Source organism: Lingula anatina, chromosome 3 (genome assembly GCF_051362555.1).
Source record: "Lingula anatina isolate TDL-2025a chromosome 3, LinAna3.0, whole genome shotgun sequence".
Classification (NCBI taxonomy): Eukaryota; Metazoa; Brachiopoda; class Lingulata; order Lingulida; family Lingulidae; genus Lingula; species Lingula anatina.
In genome coordinates this window covers 20,057,502-20,085,172 of record NC_141769.1, presented here as the reverse complement: position 1 = coordinate 20,085,172, position 27,671 = coordinate 20,057,502, and the positions used below count along the sequence as shown (strand labels likewise).

General features: G+C 37.5%; 1 protein-coding gene across 2 annotated transcripts; it reads right to left on the bottom strand.

The window, feature by feature from the left end:
* Positions 1–788: 788 nt before the first annotated feature.
* On the bottom strand, positions 789–27,671 carry LOC106161169 (uncharacterized). 2 transcript variants are annotated; one of them, XM_024075892.2, is made up of 2 exons: positions 27,351–27,671; positions 789–3,387 (listed from the first exon to the last, which is right to left on the bottom strand). In XM_024075892.2, the coding sequence occupies exon 2, from the start codon at positions 2,749–2,751 to the stop codon at positions 1,387–1,389; it is 1,365 nt and encodes a 454-aa protein (XP_023931660.2). In that variant the 5' UTR covers positions 2,752–3,387; positions 27,351–27,671; the 3' UTR covers positions 789–1,386. The 2 variants fall into 2 exon arrangements, with proteins under 2 accessions (XP_023931660.2, XP_013393494.3); XM_013538040.3 differs by lacking the exon at positions 27,351–27,671 and adding an exon at positions 6,678–6,863.

Sequence of the window (27,671 nt, the reverse complement as noted above, 5' to 3'; positions counted from 1 at the left end):
TTCCCGATGAAACTATCGTTCTACTGTAGATCGATCCAACTCCGCGTTGACTCTCGTTAAATGCAGTCAGATTAACAGATTAACATACATGTACCTCCTCTTGTTTCTAACGCATAGTGTAGTGTAGTGTAGTGTAGTGTAGTGTAGTATACATGTAGTATAGTATAGTATAGTATAGTATAGTATAGGATAGGATAGGATAGGATAGGATAGTATAGTATAGTATAGTATAGTATAGTATAGTATAGTATAGTATAGTATAGTATAGTATAGTATAGTATAGTATAGTATAGTATAGTATAGGCCTAATCACCAGCTTCTCTGTATTCAACTCAACGTCATTGCATTCAGCGAGAGTCCCCGTGAAGTTGGACCGATCTAGGGCGAACGATATTTTTTGGGAATGAGCCCTTAGATGGCTTCACGCTAAATACTGATCTCGTCAACGTACATGTGCTTCTTCACTCTCCAGTAGAGAATGCACTGTCACTTTATCTGCGCAATGAAACTGTATGAAAGAAAAGTAAATAATTAGTAATGGTACATTTTTATAATTTTTGTCAAGGGGTGGACAGAATAAGCCATAATCCTCTGTTATAATCCCTGGCATTTTCGCTTGATTATCCGATATTGATATTGAAGATGTGGTCACATTCTAGCTCATACGATAAACACTACTTAAAGGTAAAATATTACTTATCCAAACCAATCCCACTTTCTATATAAGCATTTATTGTTTATAAAACCAACTTGAATGTGATATTGTTTTGTCTCCAACGGATGTAACCAACGGATGTCTTTTTATTCTGAGATGAAGATTTACATCTTTACTTTCCATCAAAATTTGGAAGTTTAGTACACTCCGGCTGCAAATCATACATACGTGTACGTCTTTAAAAAAGATAATCCGTGCTGACTGATAGCATATTTGTACATTTACTTATGGATGATGAGCAGCTGGCCAACTGACATTCATTGGGTATACGAGAGCAGATAAGGGGTAAATAAGACAATAATGACAATTTATTGAAATTTTTTATCACGAAACGGACATAAATAAAATAAGAATTCCTGGATATAATATATATTCTTTAACCAACTGGTTTAACTGAAGAATTAATTCATAAAGATACTTTAAGTTATTAAATAAGTATTGTGAAATAAAATGAAAATTGCAACTTCTACAATGTACATAAAACTACAATGAGTGAAACTTGCCTCCCTGCTGGACTCCGTATTCTAGCTCACACACATCGTGTAGATCAAATGAATAGTTCAATGTAGTTTGTGGAGACCCATAGCTCATAAGAGGTAAAGTCCATTACTTGAAGATTAAAACAAATAAAGATCTGTTTACCACTTCATGTTGGAACTGGAGACATCACGTCAAACATTAATTTTTGTTTTTCGATTTTTGCTAACATTAAAAGTTGCCAAATCTCTGCTAGAATTACTGCGCTGCTGCTCTCTGCACGATGTAGTGCATGGGAACATATTACACAACTCCTTACGAAATGTTCTTCCCGTTATGACATATAAAAGTAAATTGATCGAATGATTGACGTACATCAACAGAAACGTAATTGTGCGGATAAGTCGTATTACGGACACCACGTGCGGGTCAGCTGTTTTGATGTCTGAATAAATTATCTCTAATACAGTAATGGGCGTGGTCAAGAGAATTAGCGTCGTGCTCACGACGAGTGGCATGACTGTAAAATAACCCTTTTTATTCGCTGGTTTTCCGTAGCTAAGTTTACTGGCGGTGCTTTCGCAACTTGCTGTTGAGCTGGTCCTCGCAAACTTTCTATGACTGTGGTAGCGGGAATGAGCCACAATGGCGTTATATTTACACATATCTCTTTTAGTGTCCGCCCGAAATAGACCAAACATTATCGCTATGTTCATAAAGCAAAGAATGGTCACGGGAATAAAGCAATACATGGAGAAATCGATCCAGGGCCATATGGATCTTGCCACCGTCATATTGGCGACGCACCTGTGCTGTATGGTCATCGTGGTGGAACCGTCGTTAAACACACAGTCATCGGTTATCCTAAATGTGAACAAAGTCGAGCTGTCTATCACCGCGATAACGGCCGATAACACCGCCATAATAACCATTGGCCTGCGAAGTACCGTGAACGTTTGTGTCGGAAAAGTTAAGAGGAGGAATCTCTCGCAGGTGACAACGACGACCGTCCAGACAGCAAGGTGACGCACAAAATGGTACAAAAAGCCACCAAAAACAGCGCAGAAGAGATCGTTGAGCATTTTGATGTCTGCTCCTGTCACCTTACCGACCCAGTACCGAAATCCGCTCAAATATAGCACCAAAGTGTCTGCCACCGACAGCACACTGATATAGATACGTATGGGGAAGTTCTGCATCTTTTTGTGCCGTCTTACCACCAGAAATGATAACACATTGCCAACAGTTCCAAATATTATAACAACTGGCAGTAGCCATATGTATAACTGATGCGACAATGTATAAGCTCTATGGGCACTTAATGTAGCTTCATAAATTGGTGAACGAGTCAAATTGACATCAAGATCCATGTGTTTCCCGTGCATGTTGCACAAATCAAAAGGTTTCAATGTTTCCGTCGAAGTGTTTGTTAAAAGCATGCCCACGGCAACCAAAACGTCTTCCGTGCCTGGAAACACGTAATGATTGCCGGCGGTCACTGCTGTTTGAAATTGGTGAATAAAAGGCCAAGATGCGTTGGTCGCGTTTGCCTCCTCCATGTTTCCCAATGCAGCCAAATGGCCGGTGTGTCCTAAATATTTACCCAGAATTTGTCCTCTCTAACTTCTGAAACTGAGTGCGACGTTAAATCATTGTTGAAAAGTAGCCTTATGTCCCTGCTTAATTCTCAGTAATCATAGTTACATATTTACTTCTTTACATCAAAATCTTTCCTTTGCTGAATCCTGCAATTGCATTCAATCTGTTCCAAATCTAGGGCAAAATCGAATAACGTAGAGTCCATTGTCTTAAAGAGCATTCCAGCATCTGAATCTCTAGGATTCTGATTTCCTATGTGCCAGGATCCGACGTTGAATTGTATCCACCAGAGACAAACCGTTCAATATTCTCTGGTGTTAAACACGGCACCAAACAAATGACTTGTTCTTCAAATTCTGAGAAACGCAAAGTTCACGCAAACGCGTTGCGCCGAGGGTTTTAATTCTCCTTTCGTTTGATTGGTCTAAGGAACGATAATTAAATCTTTTTTTCTGATGACCATTCCTTTATGTATTGTGTATTACTGAAATGATTCGGGATGCATGATACGCAAAAGAGTCGAATTGGTGGCGTTATAGGACAAAACGCTGCACTGTCGCTGGCAGTGGTGTGTTACCTAGGTTATTTCCAACTCCCTGAAAAATTGAACAAATGTTAATGAAGAGAAATGCAGTACTGAAATAAAGGTTAAACGAGTTGTCAATTCACTCTATAAAATAAGGAAGAGCTTCTATCCTCAGATTTTCGAATATAACGCCGGTAATTATGCTGATCATACCACAAAACTTTTTTTTCTCTTCTTTTCTATTTTTGAAAGAAAGATAGTTATCAAAAAACTTCCTGAGACGAGGATCAAATTCTGTAGGAAAGAAATTGAGCCGAATTGATTTAAAAGAAACAAATGATTAGAAAAGTCTACTTTCATACAATGCGAAGTTTCCATTCTGTTGTGGATACGAAGATTGGATTAATATCAATCAAAGTGGACAATTGCTACGGACGGCGGGCGCTCTTGTGAATAATTCATCAGCTTCGCAGATAGTAAACGAGCTATTATAGTTAAACGTCTATCAAGAACTAATTAAATCAGAGACTGACTAATGAGAAGTGCACGACATTGCCATAAACCTGTGCTTCATAAAATGCTGCTGCTATATGTCGTAGTACACGAAAACGTATTGGATGTACGAACGGAGCCAAGAGATGCCTTCGGCGTTCGATGGACTTAACATTCTAGCAATCTATTATTTTGAAAGTATGGTTAGAGTACGGTGCTTAAACAGTTTTCGTTTACATTTTTGAAACAAAGCAAGACACTTCTAGTTTGAACGTTAAATTTTGTTTGTTCTTAAAAGTAATTTCAATCTTTGCAAGAAACCCTAACACCAAAGCACTAAATATATAAGTATATATAGACCCACCATGCACGATATCCTAGAAATGCAATCCCCTGTATCAGCTTCGAGACACCATATACGTCGTACTTACTTATCGTTTCGGAACTGAATACGTCGACTAATTTTCTATTTAAATATCTCAGCAAGCTTCTCTTTTAATGTCCCTATGACGCTAACGTGTTTGGTGAATGCCGGACGACTTATTTTTCCTGACATTACTTCTCTGAGTCATCAAGTGCCACCCTGAGAGTTTCTGTGTCTTTAGCTAACTACATGTACCCAGCGTCTGATAAATTTGTCAAGTTACAGACCCTGAGAAAATTGGATAGAGAGTTAGAAGCTAAAATGGTGATGGCAAGGACTACGAGGAAGAGCGACGCCTCAGTAGAGACTACTGCAGTCCGGATGGTACACAGTGATCGAGTAGAGAGCATGTATCGGACAGAGAAATGTCACCAGTTACTCTTTATTTACTTTTTATTAGAAACAAATGGGCCAAATGTACTGGGTAATAGATGTCACATCCAAATCTAAGAAAAACAGTGTGTTGTGCACAAGGTATAGGACGCACACCTCTGGACATACAGTATGTATACAGGGTATATCTAGCTCCTTCGAATGTGTTCTATTTGATATACCAGTCGACACCAAGTGCCTTTATGCGCTGTAGTGTATATTTCTTTGAAATTCAAGTTGCCCGAATGTGCCAAAGTGGCCACCAAGATAAATCTGGACAAATGCCTTAGGGGTCATCAACTTTCTAGGTTCAGAAAAATATACCTGGACTAACATTTGAACATTTCCCTTTTTCTCTTTTGGAATACTTGGCCTACTGTGATAAGAACAGCTACATGATGCGATTTCCTGTATCTGAACGCATTCCCCAGATGTTCACACTATATCTGAGTATATCTACATGTACAAGGACGAGCTTTCATCGTGAGAGTGGCATGTATAACACAAGCAGCTTTTGGTATATTGCAACCACACTGCTTTCTAATTAATTTCTGCATTGCCATGTTTGTTTTGGTACAGACGGTGCGCTTTTTATATGGCAGGTTTAAAGTCGTAGTTGCTAAACATGTGTCTGCTAGTATGTGCTGATATTTTGCTGGTATGTTGAGATATACTAGTATTGAAGACAGATAGCAATTGTATCTATCTATCTATCTATCTAACTATCTATCTCTTTATCTACATGCATCTGTCCTCCAAAGGGAGCGCCAGAGAGAGAGGGAGAGAGAGAGAGAGAGAGAGATATTTGCTCCAGTCACAGATAAGTAATAAACTATGTATAGCAAAAGTACGGTCTCACTAATACCTATAAGGCAAAGGGACATGGTGATGTGCCTAATAAATGACATATTTGTTAATACCACACCAACTGTTTTGATTTCACTCAACTTCTGTCACAGGTTAATTTCTTGAACGACCGTCTTAACTTTCATTTAATGACCTTTATTTTAATTCACTTGTCATTTCCATTATTTTCCAATGTGGTTTACATTGAACAAACACTGGACATTTGCTCAATTTTCACTTGCTCAAGTATAAGACCATCATCAACAAGTACCAAGAACGCCCATACATGTAAATGTACGACTATACATGTCTCTAGTTTTTAATGTACGAAAGCAGTGGAGGAAATTGTCTTGCTCGAGTGAGTGATCATCGTTATTCGACCCAGACTGCAGAAAGCGCCGATGGCATTTCGGAAATTATTTGAAACTATTGAAAGTTACGGTACATTGTCAATTAATTATTCATAGTTCAGATGACATCTGGCATGATGACATATGAATTGTTTATAATTCAATTAATCCTGCTAACACAGGCGTCTCGTAGCACTATATCTATATCAGCTCTTTCATGGATACTTTGCCTATATGTTAATATGGGTGTTTGGATTGTTAAACCAAAAAGCACACTCAATGATATATTTGTATGAAACAACATGTCTACGTGTCTTTAAATAACCATGTTATTTCAAAACTCACTCGCACGGATTCGAAGTACAAAACTATTGCCCGTTGAAGTATAGCCATGCTTTAAAATAATACGGATTAAAAAACTGAATAGAAACAGATAACTTTATGCAAAACACCAGGTAACATACCGACCTTATATCTTCGGTCGTAGAGATAAGAACTCTACGTGTTGGAACTGAAAAATTGCTGTAGAAATACACGTATACTATCTATCGCAGTATGTATACTATCTATAACTAAGTAGAAATTGTAGCACCTTCTTCTTGAGGTAAGCTGTTTGCAGATTGGCAAGGTTTATCCAGTATTTATAGATGTATCGTAATTACATTAAGATAAGCTGCGACCTGATTGTAACAACTCGTTCGTCTCTTCTAAGCCTTATGTGCTCCAATGTGAATAAAGTCGATCTTATTTAAGTCAGTATAGTACCCATATGTCTGGCTTGCTACCGAAATGTCAGGCCTTATATTTACAGTTCTTAAAAAATCGAAAATCGAAACTTTGTTTAAAAAAAGTCAATACACCTAGCTATTCGCCTACCTGACATGAGCCTTTGATAAAGCTGTATTATCCCGGTATTATCCTGGCATTTTGCGATGTGTCTGTAAAACTAGCTTTCAACTCAGTTACCGTTTCGCACGACACTGTGATGTCACACGATATGACTTCCGTTTGAGGTACACAGCGCAGCTGGGCTTAAATGTCACGAAGACCTACCTTCCACCAGGCGTATCTGGCTTACAGGCGTGACTGTTTACTGGCACACATCATTGGAACTGCATTGCCACAATGTTAGTGTTTCAGTTGAATTTCGTCAATTTCTCCAAGTATAGGCTTGAAAGCGTGATCAGAGAAAAGAGTATTCAGTTGCTCAATACGCAACACGGGGGATTTAATTTGATACACTCAAACCTGAATCTTGTTGTTCAACTCATGATCTTAAATGACCGAATCTCGTTAGGGGGCACGGAAAATGAATTTTTGAAATATTGGTTTCAGCTAAGCGAAACTGTAGGGTATTAAAACGCAAGCAGATCTACTTGTGGGATAAACGACAGAACTTACTTAAAACCTTAATTTCTCTATACATCCTTTTGCTGCCACAAGGAGACCTCCAAAGAGAGTTTTGAAACCAATTCTGTCATGAATTCCTTCTGGTGCTTTGTAAAATATAGACTAAATAACGCTTAATCTTTTGAGAGCGTTCACTAGAAAACCAAATAGTTTAGTCATTTTTATCTTCCACTGTGGACTACGTCTGATTGATAACTTCCTAAAAACATATTTGTCTGCAAAATCAATTTGTATCGAATTAACTTAGCAGTCATTGACATTTACAGAACAATTGAGGGAATTAGCCAAGCAAAATAGACTGACTGCGTGAATTTCACATTCAAAACATAAAGACAGATATCGAATGCCATCACTCTTCCATGAATTCCTATTATTCAAGTGGCTTTGTGGCTTTTGTCTTGACTTGCACACAGAAGTGGACCCTGGGAGCAGTTTCTCACTACTGCAATCTTTAAAATGCAATTCCCTCCGAAACGTCATTTTAGTGTGATTGAAGATATGGCGAAGATTGAGCACAATAGAAAAAAAGGGGAAAAAATCGCATTACACAGTTTTCCGTCATTTCCAGGGATTTACTAGAGTGAATAGCCTCTTATTAATCTCTGGAATACTAGAAAATGAATCTAACGTAACTTTTTCATACGATGCTTTTAGTTGAATGCTATTTAAATCTTTCAGAAATCAGTATCAGCGTATTTATCCCGTTCGTGCAAATCCGACCATTATTTCTAGATATATTATTCATATAAGCCCAGATGGGGCACAGGGTTATGAATTTAAGTTAATTATTAATTGATTTCTGGATCTGTATCATACATGGTACCTGGAACCGCTTACTACAGTACGTAGAGTCGCATCTGGAACAGTTTGTATCCCATCAAGATGAGATCACACTTTCTTCCATTTGGTTAAGAATATATCCATTGGTATAACAGAGTTCACTATAAAAGACTGATGGACATGTGTCTTTAAAACGCACCTAGCACAACAATAATACAATACAGCGCCGGGAATATTCTCAAAGAATTTGCAATTGCAAAATCAAAACTAAATGAGTAACGTTGTGCATCATCGTGTAATTGAATAAGTGTTTGCACGTTGAACCTAGAAGTCATGGAGGGGCCTAATATCCTTTACAATAATTTTACAAAAAGTCAGCTATAGTGTATGACCTCCTTGGTCCAAAGATTAGTATCCCAACAATATGCTACCGTTACCTTTCAAAGAGTAACCGGTAGTGCTGTATTATCTGTGTTAATAGTATAACATATTGAGTTATCTGAAAACTGAACATGAACGGTTGTTCAATGGAATAGTTAGGCTAAAATCGATTAAAGAATAATTCCAGAGAGTAGTCAATTTGTATTCTGTTAAACGCCTCGGTTACACTGGGGATAGAGTATGCTATCCCGCTATTAACTCTCGCCAACGCGTTCATTAGTCTGGTCGCTTAAGCCATAATGAATGTTTTTACCTCCTTTTGTGTTCGTCGCCAGCGTGCCTAAAATTATTGATGGAGTTTGGTGCAATTTACAGGATAGATCACAAATGGGTCAAGGTACTTGAAAGTGTTTAGATTTTTGGTGGTGTTCCGAACAGCAGTCTCTCTACTTATAGCGATAAATTTGTCAAATGATCACTTATCTTGTCCAATGACTTCTACCCGTTGTGTAATAACTGTGCTCTCAACAATCACAATATACCGTTGCAGAGTTCAGCGCTGTCTGTGTGCTATTTAGTCGAGTTGCCACTTCCATAGGCCCAATAGTTGAAACCTGCAATGTTCTTTCTGACAAACTTTTTTGCTGAAACGCACTCCTCAAACCAAGAGAAGCAAAATTAGCTTGGTTGCTACTTACGAGACACTGAGCATTTTCAATATGGTCGTCAATTTATGAGGAAAAAAAGAAAACGACCAGAAGTCGCTATATACATGTATAGATTTTATTTAGAGCTTTTTTGAACGTTTATCCTATCACAAGAGCACAGCAAGACCAGTGAACACACTTGAGCAAAAAATTAGTAAGCAAAAAATTAAAATGTTCGTCAAAATGTATGGCAGAAATTAAAACAGCTGCAAAAATGTCCGTATTTTGCATATTTAGTCTCATTAAAACCAAATCCGCGTTTATAGTTATGTTCATTATGATATTTTCTTAGTCTTGACTCAAAACTCAAAATCAGCTTATTTGACATTCCACTGACGGATGGGTTAGTGTACAAGATGCCAAGAGTTTGTTTGCCACTCCCATGGGTCCCATAGATTATTACGGGTCATCTTTTTTTAGAAGAATTGAATTATTTAGGGCTACAAAAGCCAATTTGCTACTTCAGGGACATTGCTCAATTTTCAAAATTCAAGATGGCCGCAAATAAAGTACAATACATGGGCGTAACTAGGCATACGCACGGATGCACTGTGCGTACAATTTTTTGGCCAACCATGATATTATTTTATATAAATTTAGCGTATTTTTCACGGAATATAAAAGAAAATCCTCTGCTTATTAAGTAAACTGTATGTACAAACCTCTGTATCAATTGTATAGGCACAATTGTTCTGACCCCCCCCCCTCCCCCACCGTCTTGCAAACTGAGGTAAACAATGCCTGTAACCTTAACAAGTCCTATCTTAATCGTCCATCTAACTGGAACTTCCTTTACCCCTTAATTGGAGGGTTCAGTGGCCCTCAACTCTTCTGTAACCTCTTTCTTGAGAATATCAAACGCATTCTCGCTGGGGATATTTATCTCAGGTAAAAATCTGCCTGAGTGTTATTTTCAAAGAGCAGCTCCCGCAACCCTGGGGGCACTAGATAAAATCTGGACACCAGGTTTAAGAAGGAGCTAGAGAAACAAAGGAAGAATTTTTCCTGCAAAGCTTCAAAGAATTTTGACACGGACTTGACCCAGCTTACCCCTCCAAACTAACAGAGTGACATGGGCAATTTTCACAAACAAATAATTAAACTTAGATGTATCAGAGCTCTGTCGTGTCGTACAATTGGTTGTTTTTTGGGACCCATGAATCCACATGTAAGGTGAATGAAACCGTATGTTAGTTCAACTCAGAGGTGGATCCAGGATTATTCGAAGGGGGTTCCACATATGCGAAGCTAGCCTCCTTTTAAATAAATAGGTAGACCGGGGCTAAACGCCCAGTCGGAGTCAAATGCCCACCCGCTTTTTTCAGGTATTACGTATAAATACGCGTCTCGTGATGTTTTGTCCACTTCCGATTTCTAGCAGACTAATCCTCCATGACGGAGATAACCACAAACTAAAAAGTAAGCATTTTATGATAATTTGTTCATTTTTGCCCTGTTTACAGTAATCTAGCCTTTTCCTTAACATCAGTGACACCATCTACCAAATGCACGAATTTAAAAAACTTTGTTGGTGACAGATAGGATGATGTCAGACCTCCATACAAGTCTCGATGAAGTCAGATTTATAAAACCTTTCCCGCCGAATTTTGCAAAAATATACAAAATCTCACTTTGGGGCAAAACGCCCATGCTGATATGGGGCAAAACGCCTATAGTGGGCGTTTTGCCCCGATCACTGGGCGTTTTGCCCCTTTTCGTTTTTAGATAAAAAATAATTCTAAAAAGATGCGGAAGTGTTCTTTCATGCACTTTTTTTTATTGTATATCATCAGTTATTACACTTATATGGGGAAAAGCCAAAGCAAGTGGCTGTACTAGGAACTTAATTTTGGAAGTATCACAGTGCCCTACCGTAAAGAGTAGAATTACAGCTCATTTAAATTTGATGGGTATTTTTATTATCTCAGTACCACAAAAAATTATCTGTTGCTTTAAAGGCTTACTAAGTTGTCCCGTAGAAATATAATTTAATTTTATTTTGCTTTGTACAAAGGCGGGGCATAACGCCTATAGTTTGGGGCAAGACGCCCACGGTAGGCATTTAGCCCCCTGGTGCGAGGCGTATTGCCCCAGCAATGGGTCAAAAAGGCCGATTTTATAATTCACTTATTTTTTACCTATAAGGTTTTTCTTTTGTTTGTTTCCAAAAGTGTTACCGTTCTGGGTAATAAGAATAATGAAACTTTTTTCATTGCGAGAATGTTTCTGACTAAATGATGATTTTATTATTCATGGAAATTAAGCTGCGATGTGTGGTACATATCATGTAATTACGCTGTCCTTCATCTCTTGCGTTAGTCTACATTTTGCTGGGAATTTTTAAAAAAAACTGTGCGTACAATTTTTAAAGGTCTGGTTACGCCCCTGCAATAGCAAGAGTCGAGCTCAAATTGTGTGGTATTCCGCATTTCAATATTAAAATCACTGTTGATCCTTTCAAGGATGTTTAATACGATTTTAACTTTAACATAATACGTTAAATCCGTGGAAAATAAAACAAAATGACCGCTAAAACCTGTTGAAAAAAGAAAAAAGAGCAGTAAAATTAAAGTAAAAACGTTTTTGAACTGCTAATTTACCATCTTGAATATATGACACTCTTTAATATGATGACAAGATGTACTAGTAAGTTACAGTTATACTAAAACTCCATAAAAATGAGCCATTAGGTAGGATTGACCGTTACGTAAGTTCCCTTTTTGATACAGGTTCAGTACAGGAAAGAATATCAAGGGCCAACAGATGTGTCTGCAGGATTAGGGGTACAGGATGTTCAGAATGGGCGTTCATTTATAGGGAGTCCAACCAGGATCCGTGTGCGGGGATAAGGGGGAAATCAATTATAAATGCATTTAATTATAGTTTAAAATTTTAACCTTATTATTTTTAGTTTTTACGTTGGTTACACTTCACCTTTCTTTTCGTGATTTTATATTTTTATAATGACTATAATGAATAATGAATAATGAATAATGTATATATATAGATAATTTAACTTTAAAAAATTCCCTTATTTTTTATTGAAATTTGCACGTTTCAAAACAATTCTTTTTCCAAATTTCATCAGTATGTAATAGCACTTCTAATTTTTCTAATTTTTGCGATTTGTCACTTTAAATTACATAGGTGGTGTTGGAGTCAATAAACAAAACATCATACAAATCTTTTCAAGTACATGGTGTTGATGGGTTGCCTTAAGCAAAGAAAAATACCTTTATCCATAGCTGTTAAAAGAATACGTTTAGAAAAAAAGGATAAGAATAATCCAACCCTATGTATTTTTACTTTTCTCAAATGGTCTATGAGGAAAATAACATGTAAATTACACTTGATAGAAAGAAAGTGGGTTGCTTTGACAACGAATCTGTTAAAATTACTCAGGTGCCAGACTGTTACAATTACTTGATCGACAGCAATCTGTAGTCCTGACAACAAACCGATTACCTCGAACAACAGTCTTCCTTGCTGCGAAACCATCCTTCATAATGCCAAATGTCTCCTCATCAACATCATCTGTACATGTAGCCTGCTATACTACACCCAAAAGTACTTAGAAAAACGATCTGAAAGCTATTTTTAATTTCAAAATGATGACTTAGTTTACATATACTAAGGCGATAATGCATTTCCAAATTATCACCAGTGTAAATTTTTATTTAGAATGGAAGACTAATTGTCACGAAATGACTGAGATATCCGTAATTAATGTTTGGTTCGATCATAAAGTAGCATTGATTTATTACTGTATTATTTAGCCAAAGAATATGTTTTATTGTGTACCCTGTCTTGACCACGGGTTAATCTTTTTACTTTATATATATATTTATATTTGATTCAATTAAGTTTTTTCAGTTAAAAGACTTGTAGTTTTACTGGTCTTTCTTTACCTTTTCCGTTACGTTTTGGAGGTCATTTTTGTTTTTCTTTTATTGAAATGAATTGCAGAGGTGTAAAAAAGGAAAGCAATTTGCATGGATGTGTACATAAACATGCAATTATGAACAATAGAGTGAATAATACATTTTGAGGGCTCTTGTTATCATACGACACATTGAAGGGCATCTTTAAATCTGAAAATTAATACTAACCGGCTAAGAAAGCCAAGCTTTATTGGCTTTTCTCAGTATTGTAGCATAGATGATATCATTTCTTTAAAAATTGTTTGCAAGATATAACATAGCAGGCTTTAACTATGGGTCTCGTGGGAGTGGCCAATAGATAAGGTTTTAATAAAACTAAATGTGCAAAAAACTAAATAATTTAACAGCTCTTTTGAACTTTTTGCCATATCTTTTGACGGCCATTTTTGCTAAAAGTTACGCGCTTAAGTGCATTCACTAGTCTTGTTTTGCTCTTCTGATAGGAAAAACGTTCAAAAAAGCTCTAAATAAAATATATCTAGCGACTTCTGGTCGTTTTTATGTTTTTCTTCAAAAATTGACGGCCATATTGAAAAATGTTCAATGTCTCGGTAGTGGCAACTAAGCTAATTTTGCTTCTCTCGGCCTAGAGAATGCATTTCAGCATAGAAAAGTTAACAGAAATGAACATTGCATTGTTAGCGTTCTGGCTACTCCACTATGCTATATATTATATGTCATAACTAGCCACGTGTGTCAAAAATATTTGCCCTTACTGTCATTATCTGCCACCAGAGGTTGCATGTTGTTAAAACCAATTACAATCTGGCTTGCTGAGTCTTACCTTTGCTCAGGAAACCTTGCCATTTCGAAGCTTTAACAATCTTTTAAGCGCCCAAGCAGGAAATTAATGTCGAAAAGGCGACAGGAGTAATTGTGCATTAAATAAATCTAAGTTCAACGAAATACGTGGGTGTTGAATCGCAAACGGAATCTAGCGATTTTAAGATATTGGTTTTTCATGCAATATATATATATATATATATATATATGTACAGTGTAAAATGTTCCTTAAAGAAAATAATCTGGTACTAAATGACTGGCCAACCATTAATGTTTTGTCTTCCTCTACATTTCAGAAGGAACTATCGGCTTCAAGTACTTTTATTTGTGGGTCTTTATGGTTCGAAAGGAGTGAGTGAATGGGGGAAGATGAGTAGATACGAATGCTATGAACACATAGAAAATATGACTTTGGTAAATTTTCAAACGCTTGTACCTTTTATTGCCAAACCCAAGACACACCGAGCAAGGGGAGAGCACACCGGAAACTACACAAGTCATTGCTAGCAAAGCTTTCTATAACAGACATTGGTTTCATCAAGTAAACACCCCTGGTTTAAACTTTGTGTCAGGAATCAAGGCATTGGGAAATAATGTGTCAATAATATTTGAAGATCTTGATATTGTTAATTCAACCATTATTAGTGAAAATCTTGGGGTCTCTGTATCATTGCATAATTGACATTCACACATTGGAATTTAGAATGTATACAAGTAAATTGCTTTAGATATAACACACCTTAGAAGTTCAAATTTAACTATCCTTGTTTCAAGCCTAGTAGTCCGTTAGACCTAGATCTGCTTCATTTTGTCTCTAAATGAGACTAAGATAGAGACAGACACAACTGATTGCAAATTAAACATAAACCGCCGCCAACCCCCGAAGCCGACTTCAGACTTCCTGAATAACCCGTCAAAATATGAATACTGCATTCCATGCCCAGGTTAATGTACGCTTGCCTTTAGACTGCTGTGTCATCAGCATCTAACTTATTAATCCAAATGGAAACATTAGCTGTCCTATCTAATCTCATCATATGGTCATCAATTTAATGTCTAGGTGCATTAATATCAATTAATGTTTCAAAGTGACTAAACGCTTCACGCAGGTTTTCAATGATTGCTGGTATTAACTGGCGTCTGATTAAGTGAAATAAGACCCGTTTTTCCCCGTCTATTGTTTACTCAGTGCTGTGCTCTGCTTTGGATGCTGTTCTAAACTATACTCTACATATTAAGCCTCATATCAAAACTTAATGGATGTTTCCTACAGTTAATAGTTTAAAAAGATCGCCGTCCTCTCCGATTATGATATCTGTTCAGAGTTAAATGTGCTTTTAAAAAGGGAGCGCCATTCACGGTGGAGTTATGAAGACCATTTCAGCGTAAACAGCACTGTCCCCCTGGGGATGGGGGAAGACGTGACTCATTTTATCATCGTTGATATATAATACAGAGGCACTCTGACGACGGAAACGCTTGATGTCCACGATGCATCGATAGATAGTAAGCCTGGCAAATAAATAAATAAATAAATAAGGAGAGTCTCCAAAATTTATGAATACAATTCTGTTAGAGCAGGCATTACCAAATCGAAAGAAGAGCAGTGGGACATTTAAAAATAAAACTATAATTTACGAGTTTTTTAAAGTTAAGCAGGGTGTGCATTCTTAATTATGGAAGATATTTAGCTCACCATTTTTTAAACATATCCCTGCTTTTGAAATCGCCAGTTAAAATTTGTCGAGCGACTTTTTTTTCGAGACATCCACACCCACAGTGTCTTTAAAACAGTAACAATAAACCATCAGTTGTGTTTTATGCCAACATTGGGTAAAATTGTCCTACACATGTACCTCTGTCAAAAGATCAATCAAACGACATTAAGCACGTAATGTCTCAATTCACTTGAAAGCTATGGTGATTCAAAATAACAAGCAGGTTAACTGAATTGTCATGTTCATGGGTGCGTCCATAATGTTAACTAAAAAACTACATTTAGATGATTGTAACAATTTCGGTGGGCCCTTGGCAGCAACGAAGCGAATTATATAACAACTTTTATATCAAAGGAACGGTGTCGATTTGAAGAAAAGAGACATTCGATTGAGAAGACGCATTCAAGCGATTATATACGAGTTTTATCAACAGGTAAGACGGCTTTGTCCACATGGAATTTAGTTTTTTTAATCAATACGAGGAAAAGCGGTCCTGATATAAGAAATACGTGAGCTTAGGACTCTGGGCAACTAGGGGTTCATTAGCACTTGCTATATTCTGTGATTGGCTTAAAAGAATGAAAAAAGTCAATGTTTTAAAAAATGAAGTAAATATCTTAAGACAAAGACAGTAGACAGCATCAAAGAGCCTTCGCGGTTAGCTGATAAATATCCTGAGACAGATTTTTCCCCATAAGTGCGCTTATGTCGGTTTGGATTTGAAGTTACATATATACATGTTGGCTGTATTCTCAAGACAATAAGCGGAACAAGGTTTGTTTGTTCTTATTCACAATATTCAAATGGCCATTGGAAGTTTATATATACAAGGCAAAAATTTGCGTTGAGCTGGCAACGCCTAAAAGAGAGAGAGAGAGAGAGAGAGAGAGAAACATTGGTCATCAGCGTTGACGGAGACCAGAACCTAAATATTTCAATGCCTGATTAAACTGTAATGTCTAGAAATAAAGATGGTTATGGGCATGGCTTTAAATCATTATTTGACATTTTTCAAATGAAACTGCATGAGGAAGCAAATAAATCAAAATGATAAAAACGGTCATATGACGAAAAACAACAGAACTATCAATTTCATTTCTCATTTTGTCTTTATCAGGTTAAGAGAAATTATATCCAGATATTGGATGTGAAAGCCATTTAGTTCATGGCGGTAAGTTAATGATTCGAAGGTAATTCTGCGTGGCCAAACGCGTCAGGTATTGAACACCGAACTGATATGATACCGAGAATAGCTTAGGAGCTATCATATTAATAAATCAAGCGTTTCGTGCTTTCCGAAGGGTCTTTTGGCAGGTTGCCCCCTTATCGGCAGGCTGGCCCTTCACTGCTGTATTAAGGTGGCCTTACGTGACTTCTAGTTTACTGAATGTAGGCCTACAGGAGGATCATAAATGTGGGAGTGGGCAGTTGTCATTATTCATTACAATATATATATATATTTTTTTTTTTTTTTGGGGGGGGGGCGAGATCGATTATCAAGTTTTAGCATCTCCCACCACAATTTTTACTTTCCTTCATTTAGCGTGTAAATGATTACAAAAGGTGGTACAAATTGCGTGTTGATAACTTCAGGACTTCAACAACTGCCACCCCCACCCCTCTCCCGGAGCGTTCATTTCAGCATACTGCGCGTGTACTCTTCATCATCTTGAACATGCTTGCCTTCTCTTTTTCAGTTCATTTATTTCATGGTACATCTCTTGTCTAAAAGTAATTTTTTGACATGCAAGATAAAACATTTTGCTGTCTGCTTGTTTATACTAATATGTCTGGTAATAGCTTAAACTTCGTTTATGAATACAGCCATTTGACCTTTTCGCTGTCTCAGATATATGTTTTTTTTTTCACCTAAAACAGCTACTCGTGTCTGATCATTCTTTGCATTTACTTCATAATATGCTGTAGCGTGTTTTCCGGCATTTTTGTTATTCTTCACCCAGGCAAGCGCGTGGGGCGGGGGGTGGGTGGGGGTGATGTACAAATAACCAAATTAATTTACAAATTAATTTTGATAGAGTTGCATGCATGTGCACGCCATTCGTCTGATTATCGGTTGCCATTATCGTATCTTTAATTGTCCTTATCTCACTTAAACGTTTAATTTACGATCTTGCGAATTCTGCCACGTCGATTTCTACTATAAAACCAGTGGCGATGTCCTGGAAAAAATGAGGTTTGGATTTTGTAACAAAACTGAGGTGTTGCGTTTCTTTTCTCTTTGGGGATAACTCAAGTCAGGAATCATGAGCCGAACATAGATCATCCTGAGTCGGATTAGCTCCCCTAGAAGTAACTTTATTATGTATATAAATCCCGCTGTATATCTTAGATCTCACTAGAGGGTAGGGCCGTGGGGGGGGGGGGGGGGGGGGGTAGAGGGGGCGGGTTAGCATGAAAATCCATAAAAAGTAGTTGCGTGGAGGGGGGATGCCCCTTATACTCCGTTTCCTGATGGCGTAATTGAAAAAATGGTAAATCTGCGAAATATGCTTATTTGGATACTCATACGAATAGTGACCCAATTGTTATCTATTGTCAACATATTTATTTGCCCAAATATCTTTCGGTTTGGCTTTTTTACTTAGGAATCTAAAGAAGTTAAAAATACCAGAAGGATTATTCATGACAAAAACCAACTTACCACTACCCCCAGGTTGCTTCACATTTGACTGCTGTAGGAGTGGCTAAAGGCTACCGGACGTAGATAAAGAATAAGATACCACTTTAAATAAATATGCTCTCTTTGCAAGGCTCATCGATACAAAAATCAAAGAATATATACCTTTTCAGTGATGTGAAACCAAGCCGTTTCACTCAGCGTTTAGAAAAAATCCTGGATTCGTCACAGACGACACACGGGTACTGTTTCTGTTCACAGAACCGTTTCTGAAACTGTTGTCATTATCGTTTAATATAGCTACGCTCTCGTTACATCACGGAAACCAGTCGTTTTCTAGTCATCACACACAGGAAGATCATGTTATCCCTCTCCTATCACTTTCGCAGTTCTCTTAATTTTCCCTTTTTTGTGAGAAAACATCATTAGTGGTTAAAATCAAAATGCCACTGTGCCAGTCTCCGTTGCCGTCACCTGCAACCACTTCCCGCGGTGGCACATCTTGATCGTGACAGGGAATCAGGGGAAACTCAAATAAATCAATAATGAAAAAGTATGCTGTCTTTGTACCTGTAGAAGACTCAGGTGCAAGGATAATTAAGACGCGTGGATCATAGAAGACAATCATGACTGACAATGGAAATCAGATGATAAAATTGCCCAGAAATCTTCATTTGATAATTCAAGTGTATTTATGAAAATAAAGGAGAGCCCAAACAGGAGAAAACACGGGATATGTGAACTTTTGACCGCATACATCTCCAACGATGTACAGCAATTTGGGAAGTGGGGAATTATTTTGACATGTCCGTTCATTTAATCAGCGGTTTGTAAATTTCCAAGAATAAGGCCTGCATTTTCTTTGACCTTTCAGATGTTTTCTGTGTTTTTCAGCAGTCAGAAGCGTATTACGTCATGATCACGTGGAATGCCACGCACATTAATATCCCTTTTTCGAAAATCCCTCTAGCATTAGCACATTACTGAATTTTAGGTTGAAAAAAAAAAGCTAATACACCTACTTCGTGTTTTCAGCCATAACCGCATCTCGCCAGAGAATAAGCAGCTTATATCATGCAAATCTGAATCCCCGCTGGCCAAGAGATCTAGATTTCGATTAATGAGACGTCTGCGCGCCCGGCGCATTACTGCCTGCTTAGGGATGTCCGATTTATGCGGCGTAACGCGCACGTGCCATGATCAAACCACCATGTTCTTTTAACCACACCATGGAAATATTTCCATGGCCACAGCAACCATGCAACTACATTAAAATTATGATACATTGATCTTTGTATAACACCACTGAAAGACAATAGTGCCTCACGTACAGCTGGGGTTTTATGAAAGATAAACAAAGACTACATATACAGGAAATATCGTGACACAAAGAAGAATTCTATCGTAAAAAGACTATTGAGTTTTAAAATGATTTATAATCACCTTACTAGCTCAATTGGTTCTGGAATCTTTTTTAGTTCATAACAGAGTCCAAAAGTGTTTTCTATGTCACTTAATTCCGTTAAGTTGCCATCTCTACTCGCCATTACTTTTGCTATTATTGTTCTGTACGTGATCAAAATTGTCGATAATTCCCATTACAACTGGTGCTCTTATAGTTAAAATGTTTTGGATATGGTACATTAAAGTCACACGATACTCATCAATCCCATTACTGATATAAATAATCGCTCTCTTTGCTGTTAAGTACGCAGAAAGAGTAATCTGATAATAATTTATCAAAACGTAAATAATTGTCGAGTGAAAAAAAAATGCATTGCTTTCTAAAATCTTGAGATAACAGCAGAACGGACCTTTTATCTATGAAGTCAATTAAAAAGATACTTTCCTGTATGAATGTTTTATACATGTATATATTCCAGAATCTGATATAATAACGTCAGTGTTTTTATAAATCCGGCAATGAATATAATTAGTCTAGTGCATGATACCCGCGTGCGCACACATGGTTTTGCAAAATGCGCGACAGAGATGCACACGCGCTCACACACGCGATTGATAAATGTGGTTATATTAGTTCGCGATAGTGACACAAACACAGTCGTATTCTGACACCATCAATTGGTGTGCTATAGGAGACATCACTTGAAAAACACGTACTTTATATTTCTAAAACTTGAGTACCTGAGCATCATTATATCCTTCTGAATTTTTGAGAAAAAGGCGTAACTTTCTCTACAAGCCCTGGTGCGCACCAACTGAAAATAGAAAAATATGCACAAACCTGGCGGACAACAATTCCGAATGCATCTGCAGACGTGACAAAAACTTGGCTCAATCCCCCAACCACGCCACATCCTCCGTGTATTTTAGGAACAACCGTCTTGCAGATTCAGATGATGATCTTTTAATGTTCTTACTGGAGCAAAACAACAGGCGTGCTAACGTTACTGAAAAATGCTCTTCCAGGAGCAGTAAAGCTGCGTCCATGCTCGTCAAATCAAATTTAACAAATGCGCTCGCACCGTGGCAAAATCAAACTCTACAGTTGTACCTTCCGTTTTCAAGCAAACATGGCATGCTGCAGGAAATGGATGTTTCCTACCCGAATTTTGTCCATGAATTGATTTTGATTTTAATTATTCATGTCAATTTTAAGGTGGAATTCTTCTGGCATTAGAATGCCTGGTGAAGTGTTCAGAGTATAAGAGGCAGAAGGAAAATATGCAATTTGATTAAGAGGCGACAGAGGAAGGCAGGATCCTCTCCATGTTGGCAAAAAAAAAAAAAAAAAAAAAAAAAAAAAAGCATCTGTTGCAGAGCTCACAAAAACATGGAAGTATTCCTATGCCTGTTGACAAACAATGTCGCCTACTCAATTTTGCCTCTTCTTATCAAGAACTTATTTAATGTTAATTGAAAGGCAATGAAGCAGTCGTTTGATTATGATTTCCAGATGAGGAAAGTCTGTTAACAAATAGAAGGGGATTCCTTGGCCATTTAGTGACAGCTATAGCTGCATATCACACTTGCTAAATTTGTGATCTAAGTTCACCAAAGAAATAAATATATCCGAGCAACCCTTAAGAGAAACAAGCCAGAATGTCCACTTCCAAAACTTCCCGTCAGACATGCGCACCTGTCGCCATTTATTTAGCGGCAACACAACCGCCTGTACGCCGTCATCAATGATGCCAAAAATTACCTGCGGTCCGTTCTAGGTATCTGTACTACATAACGTAGTGCCCAGTCCCACGAGGATTATTTTAAGCACGTACCTGTCCAGACCCCTCCGTGATAACAGCCACGGCCAGCTTACGCCAGGTGTGTTCTTATGTAATAATCTACTACAGGGCTATCATTTCGTGTGAAAGCCATGGGAGGTCAGTTAGTTGAATTTGGATTTTCTTGAATATATGTACTTTTTGAACCCCATACAAAATACAATTTAGATGTGTATTTGAAGAAGGATGCAGGCGCCATTTTCTACAATAGAATATAAATAAAAAGTCACCTTCAGATATATGTAGACCTAGCTTACATAATGCACGTACCCAGTACATACAAATGATATAGCTACGTGTAAGTGATCCATCCACTCTGGGAAACGTACAGACACTTCATTAAATGCGCTAATTTGATAGGTAATTATAAAACACTTAAGTCGATTACATAAATGGTAATTGCTTAGATCACGTACCTTGAGTCGAAACGTCTGGACGCGTACAATGACGAACCAAGTGATTGGCTCCCACATTACTGTGCAAACACTTTCCATCCGTTTACCTTAATAGCTAAGTTTGCCCTAGTACATCTTACATTTGAAGGTATACTTTCCGGAAATTGGCTCCAAATAAATTTTTCCTCCAGAAAAAAATTTTCTCATAGTTATTCAAAATTCACTGCTGGATTCGTTCCTGCACTTGGATTCGATATGTTTTACCATTTGTGCATGTATGTATTTGGTGCATTTGTGCATACATTGAGACTGCTCGAGTCTTCCTTACATTTAAGAAGGAATAACGACATCAGGGGTCTTTTATTTCAGGGGTTTTATTACTTTTAGGGTGCAGTTTGGAAAAGATAAGTACATTTGTAGCATCCCGGGATATTTAGACATATAAAAATGACTCTGGGACATTTTCAGATGCGTATAGTATACCATTAATGTCGCTAAGGGCCCATTATTCCTTCACCGGCGTACTCCACCAGACGCTATTACCATATACCGTGACTAAATACATGTACAGTGTGAACCGTATTGTATCGCTTCCAGTTGACAGTCAATCCATCGTAATACCCGTTTCGTGATGACAGAATAAGAGGCACTTTACCTAATGACGTCGAGTGGGGCACAGCGCGCGATGCTATATCATATTACACGGCCAATGTGGACCTCTTTTGACATTATAACACGCTTTGGTGAAAATGTCATGGACGGTGCCAATTTGTCATTTGCTCTTAACGTGAATAATTCTGATGCCTTAACACAAACAATTACTCCATTGACAAGTAAAGATTAAGTCCCTAGAAGATTTTGCACCTTCCTACAAGGAAATCTTAATCTAAAAACGAGACAGCCTGCCCCACTAATATTGTTAGAGACTCCGAAAGGGGAATTGATATTCGGAGAAAATCAAGAAGCACACTTTTGTTGGACTCTTCTGGGAATTTCTTTTCATTATAAGACTTGTTTCTCTAAGAGTTTTTTTTTTTTTTAATTGCACTGGTGTTCTTGTGCACAGAGCATTTGCCATGTTTCTTTAGCGACAGCAATGATCATGCTCACATTTATTTCTTCGTTTCCATTTTATCGTCAATATATGTCTGCGAGAAATTTTCTAGGAAATGCTGACTCAAATAATTACGACTCTCAGTGATATTCACAAAAAGCCCTTTTTGTTTAAAAAAAAAGGGCTGTCTGGAAAGATGCTTAATGCAAATTTAAAAGATAACGCAGTCGTGTCTCACGTTTTGGCAACGAATCACAACTGCGTCAACTTTTCGGCCTACAGGTGCTTCAAATGAAATCAGCACAAATTGGTGAGAACTATCCTGCATTTAACTAGTGTTTTTCCCCAGGGAGTGGAAGTCATCAGAAGCCAATCACTTCAGTAACGTTGGATAAATGTCGGACATATTGTTGTTTGCCAGCTTGGGTTGTTAACTTTACCTACCTTTCCAGGTTGTTATCCGTCGTATCAATATCGATAAAAGTACAACAACTATGAACCCCCTCAACTTTAATTCATGTCTTTGAGCTTCATGACACAATTCTTGCGTGAAATGGATCCTTAATGACTGCACTGAGACAAGGAAAAAACGTTAACACGCCTTTTTAACAGATACGAAACGATCTCTTGTATTTGCATGCAGGTAAAGCAAACCCATAATTATGTGCCAAGAAACCCTTGAAGACAGAAATGATTTCAAGCGATCCGCTAATCGACACCCTTAAATAATCCCAGGCGCAGTTGTTGAAATTGATAGAAATGATGTACATGCTTGGATTTTAGATTTTTAAATACCCTGGCCAGAATTACCTTAATTTGTAAAGGGTAGCGAAAGTAAAATAACATCAGGTTGGTGGCCGTCAAAAATCAATAATTTCTAACGAAATAACAAAGAGACACATAAAATGCTTTATTATAAACCTGTGTCGAGCATAATACGAATAACATCAAAAATAAAAAAAGAGATATAAAAATCAGGAAGGAGCTTAAATCATGAAATTTTAAGTGTGGGGTAAAAAAAGCACAAACAGAAAACAATGGAAAACACTTGTGCTTTGTGAAATATAGATGGAGCTTTTAATTGCATTGTCTAGCTTTAAAAAAGTACACAAAGACGTGTTGAAATATTCAGGAATATTCTGAAAGGTTCACCACAATGGTGGCATCAGTGAAATAAATCGCATACAACGATCTTTTCATGCTGGTTGTCCATCTGTGCACTTCGTAGATTTACACCCCATTTCCATAGATTAGATCGACCTACTTTAGATCGACCTAACTCCCTGGGGGTTCACGCTTAATAGCTGTCAGCCGGGCGGACACGAAAGTTAATTATCCCCTTACAGCTTGTAGTAGGCGGGACGGACATTTAAGTCGGATTATCTGAAAGTATTCTAGTGAGACTCCCCGCGGGGATAGATCGATCTAAAATCTATGGGAATAGAGCCTAAGTGTAAGCGCGAAACAGACCGTAATAGTGTAATTATACAGTTCAGAACACGAAATATTAAATTCTGCGTACCAATTATTTCTATCAGAAAGCGTTAGTATTGCCCTTTTCCAGAACTCAGACACGCTGAAGAGAGCATTTTAAAAGGACACAGTCCCTGTGGATCGTGGAAAAATCAATTAAATGCCATTAATAATCGTACTTGTATCAAAATGATTTTATAAGGCTCGAAGTTCGAGTGGTGACAATGAATAACAGTGACTTTAGTCTAGTGGTGACCAAATAGACACCCAGAAGTCGAGATCACTGGCTCAATATAAGCAAAATAGCAACATGCGTGTGCGTGTCTTAAAATGAAATCATGATTGCATTTGCTTTCTCTCTATCTTTTTCTTAATGGAACGCCCTAGAGATACACGGTATACCAGTAACTACAAACCAGAAACCACAAGAGGAAATTTTAATTCTCTGTTAGACTCTGTTACACCTGTACAACGTTACAAAAGCCCTGGATCCAAATTTACTAATGGTATACAAAACCCTGCCAAACAAAAATGCCATTTGTTTCTGTGGACAGATTTATCCGTTTGCATTCTGTAAGGTATAACAGGCATTTGGAGACAAAAAAAAAACAAAAAAAACCCAAAGTTCCCCGGCGGCTGCTTTGATGCTCGAAAATTGTATCAATTTTTCGAGAAGATTACATTGAGATTTCGATGGCTTCACAGAGACTCCTGTTTTCTATTTACTAGGAAATGCTTTTTGTTTCCTCCAGCTAGACGTGTCTCTGTTCACAATAGTGGCATGTGTATAAACGTTGGTATAATTCTGTTCGGTTTGCAACGTGACACCATTAATCTTTACAGACAACAAAAGAGCATTTCATCTGTTTAATAAAACAAAGATGCATTTGGTTTAGATATAAGAGGAAATTGAAAATACGTTTGTTAATTCAGCCATGCAAATCGATTTCAGTTAAATGGCATTTTTTGTATTCAGCACTTTGCGTAATGGATGAACTTCAGTATGATTGTAGTATAAAAAAAATACCATTATGGGAATGAAACAACTGACTGATGCTTTTCTGCTTTTATGATTTGATTATTGGCATGAATATCTGTTCCCAGTCTAGGTTTACAGTGCACCGTAATTCAATTTAAAGTTATAATCTCAGAACATCGGTCACCGAGTGCACACGTCACGAATCTCGTCAGTTATATAATGAAATCTTTTTAGAGGGATAAACAAATATAAGAGAAGTGCAAAATAACACATCCAATATGTAACCTTCCAGGCATTTCGACTATCAGTATATCGATTTTGACTTCCATGTTGAAAGCAGCAGTGTCTTTTTTGTAAAGGAAACAAGCAATGCCGTCACTAAAGCTCTCTCTCTCTCTCTCTCTCTCTCTCTCAAAAAAAAAAAAAAAAAAAGGTATTCGGCGCCATTCATTTTTAGAAACCCGTGTGTTTCCTGGGCCTCAGGTCACGTGTTTACCGTGACGTCAACAAATCACGCAAATGGATTATACTGAACAGCGCAGGCCATATCTAAGGCAACGGGAGCATCGGGAAACTAACAAGACAATGCCTTGAGTATTTAATTGCAACTGAACTTCTAATGCTTCCGTTTTTTCACTGAGTGTGTCTCGCATGTCTTTTGAACAACTGTGGATTGACACCCAGACGAGATTTTCAATCAGAACATTTCAGGACAACTGTGCAGTTCTACATGTATCTGAGGGCCACTTCATCGTTATGCCATTATGAGTAAATGTTGGCCTCTTAATCAACAACGCCTACCTTAATGCGTTTACTTTCAATAAATCATTGCTATGTATCATTTATTTAATTGGCTTTATTAGTTTATCCCCCTCCCTCCAAATAAATTATTATCTTGAAAAGGGATCAGTCACTTTTTATACTTACATGTATATATCAAGGTTAATTCTACATGCATTTGGTGTACTAAGTAACTTATCCTTTTCTCAACAATAGCAAAAACAGTTCGACAATTCAATCCTCTATGAAAAATTCAATCCTCAGTCATAAAGCTGCAAATGAAATTTACTCTTTGATTCATGTGGTAATCGCTTAATGGAGGACTGAGCACATTACACTTTATTTAGATAAAAGAAAAAAGCTTTGCTGCCGAGTTAGATTTTAAGTGGCATTTTTATATTTACCAATTTTCCGGGGCCGGTGACAAAGCGAGCATTTTTTAAAAAGTTTGCCAATACTTCTGAAGTATCATATCACCTACCAGATTTAGACGAATAGAATTGTTGGTTGCAATTGAATTGGAGTGAATTTTAAAAATTCTTGCTGTATGCTATCGCCTGTGTTTCGTTTGATATATTATCTGCTTTTCAGAGACAGCAAAGTAGCAAACACAAAGATAGCCTAGTGTATAAAGGACCAACACCAACTGGTACCGCACTGGTTATTAAATGAGCTGCTTGTTGATAACATAGCTCCTGATTCACAAGATCTCATCACTAGTGCGTCTTAGGGGAATATTTTAATGACTTGGAAATTAACTTAGGTTAGGCAAGATGGCCTTATTAAACGAATAATCACCAATATCTGATTTCTCCGATAACTTGTTGAAACGACACATAGCATTAATTCAGTAACATTGGCGAAACTACATGTACCTGAAACGGCGAGTAACTGTTTGCTCAGTTCACATCTACAAGTCTGGGAATTATTTTTGTGCACTGAACATGCTTTCCCTTATATTATCGTTCACAGTGCCATATCTAGTGAATAAACTACAGAATAAATTATCTTCATGATAAGACTGGAACGTAATAAAGCATGCCTATTTTACGAGTCAAAATGTTTACGGAATAAATGTACATATTTACGTTAACCTCGCCTTTCCCTGCGCCATTGTACTCATTAAATTCTCCTCTCGGGCCAGATTCAAATGGAAGGCACGCATTTGATTTTGTCAATGAAAAATACGTGAAATTAACACTTTCAGTGCGTCGTTCCACATTTTATAAACTTCAGTTTGATAATCAATTTATTTTTTTACTTACCGTGACCTCATTCAGCTTTTACAAAATGTCCTCGTCATTTGTCATCACAAGGATCGATATGGGCAGATACCCCTTGATCTTTTCGTCAACCGACAGTCCGCAATGCTTGAAGGTATCTTTTCTTCTCTGACTACAACTAGCGAGCTCTACGAACGAGAATGCACCGTAAAACACGCCACTTGAGAAACAGACGTGTTTCTGTATTTCCGCGTTGGCAGCTGGCTTCAAGTGGGAATTTGCACATGGAGTTATTATCTTGATGTCGTAAATCGTGGCTCGCTGGCACAAGGCGTGGGAATTCAACGGATTTACACTGGTTGT

Bases quoted from the DNA above. Each gene is read 5' to 3' on its own strand.
- LOC106161169 (XM_024075892.2), bottom strand. From the start codon at position 2,751: ATGGAGGAGGCAAACGCGACCAACGCATCTTGGCCTTTTATTCACCAA.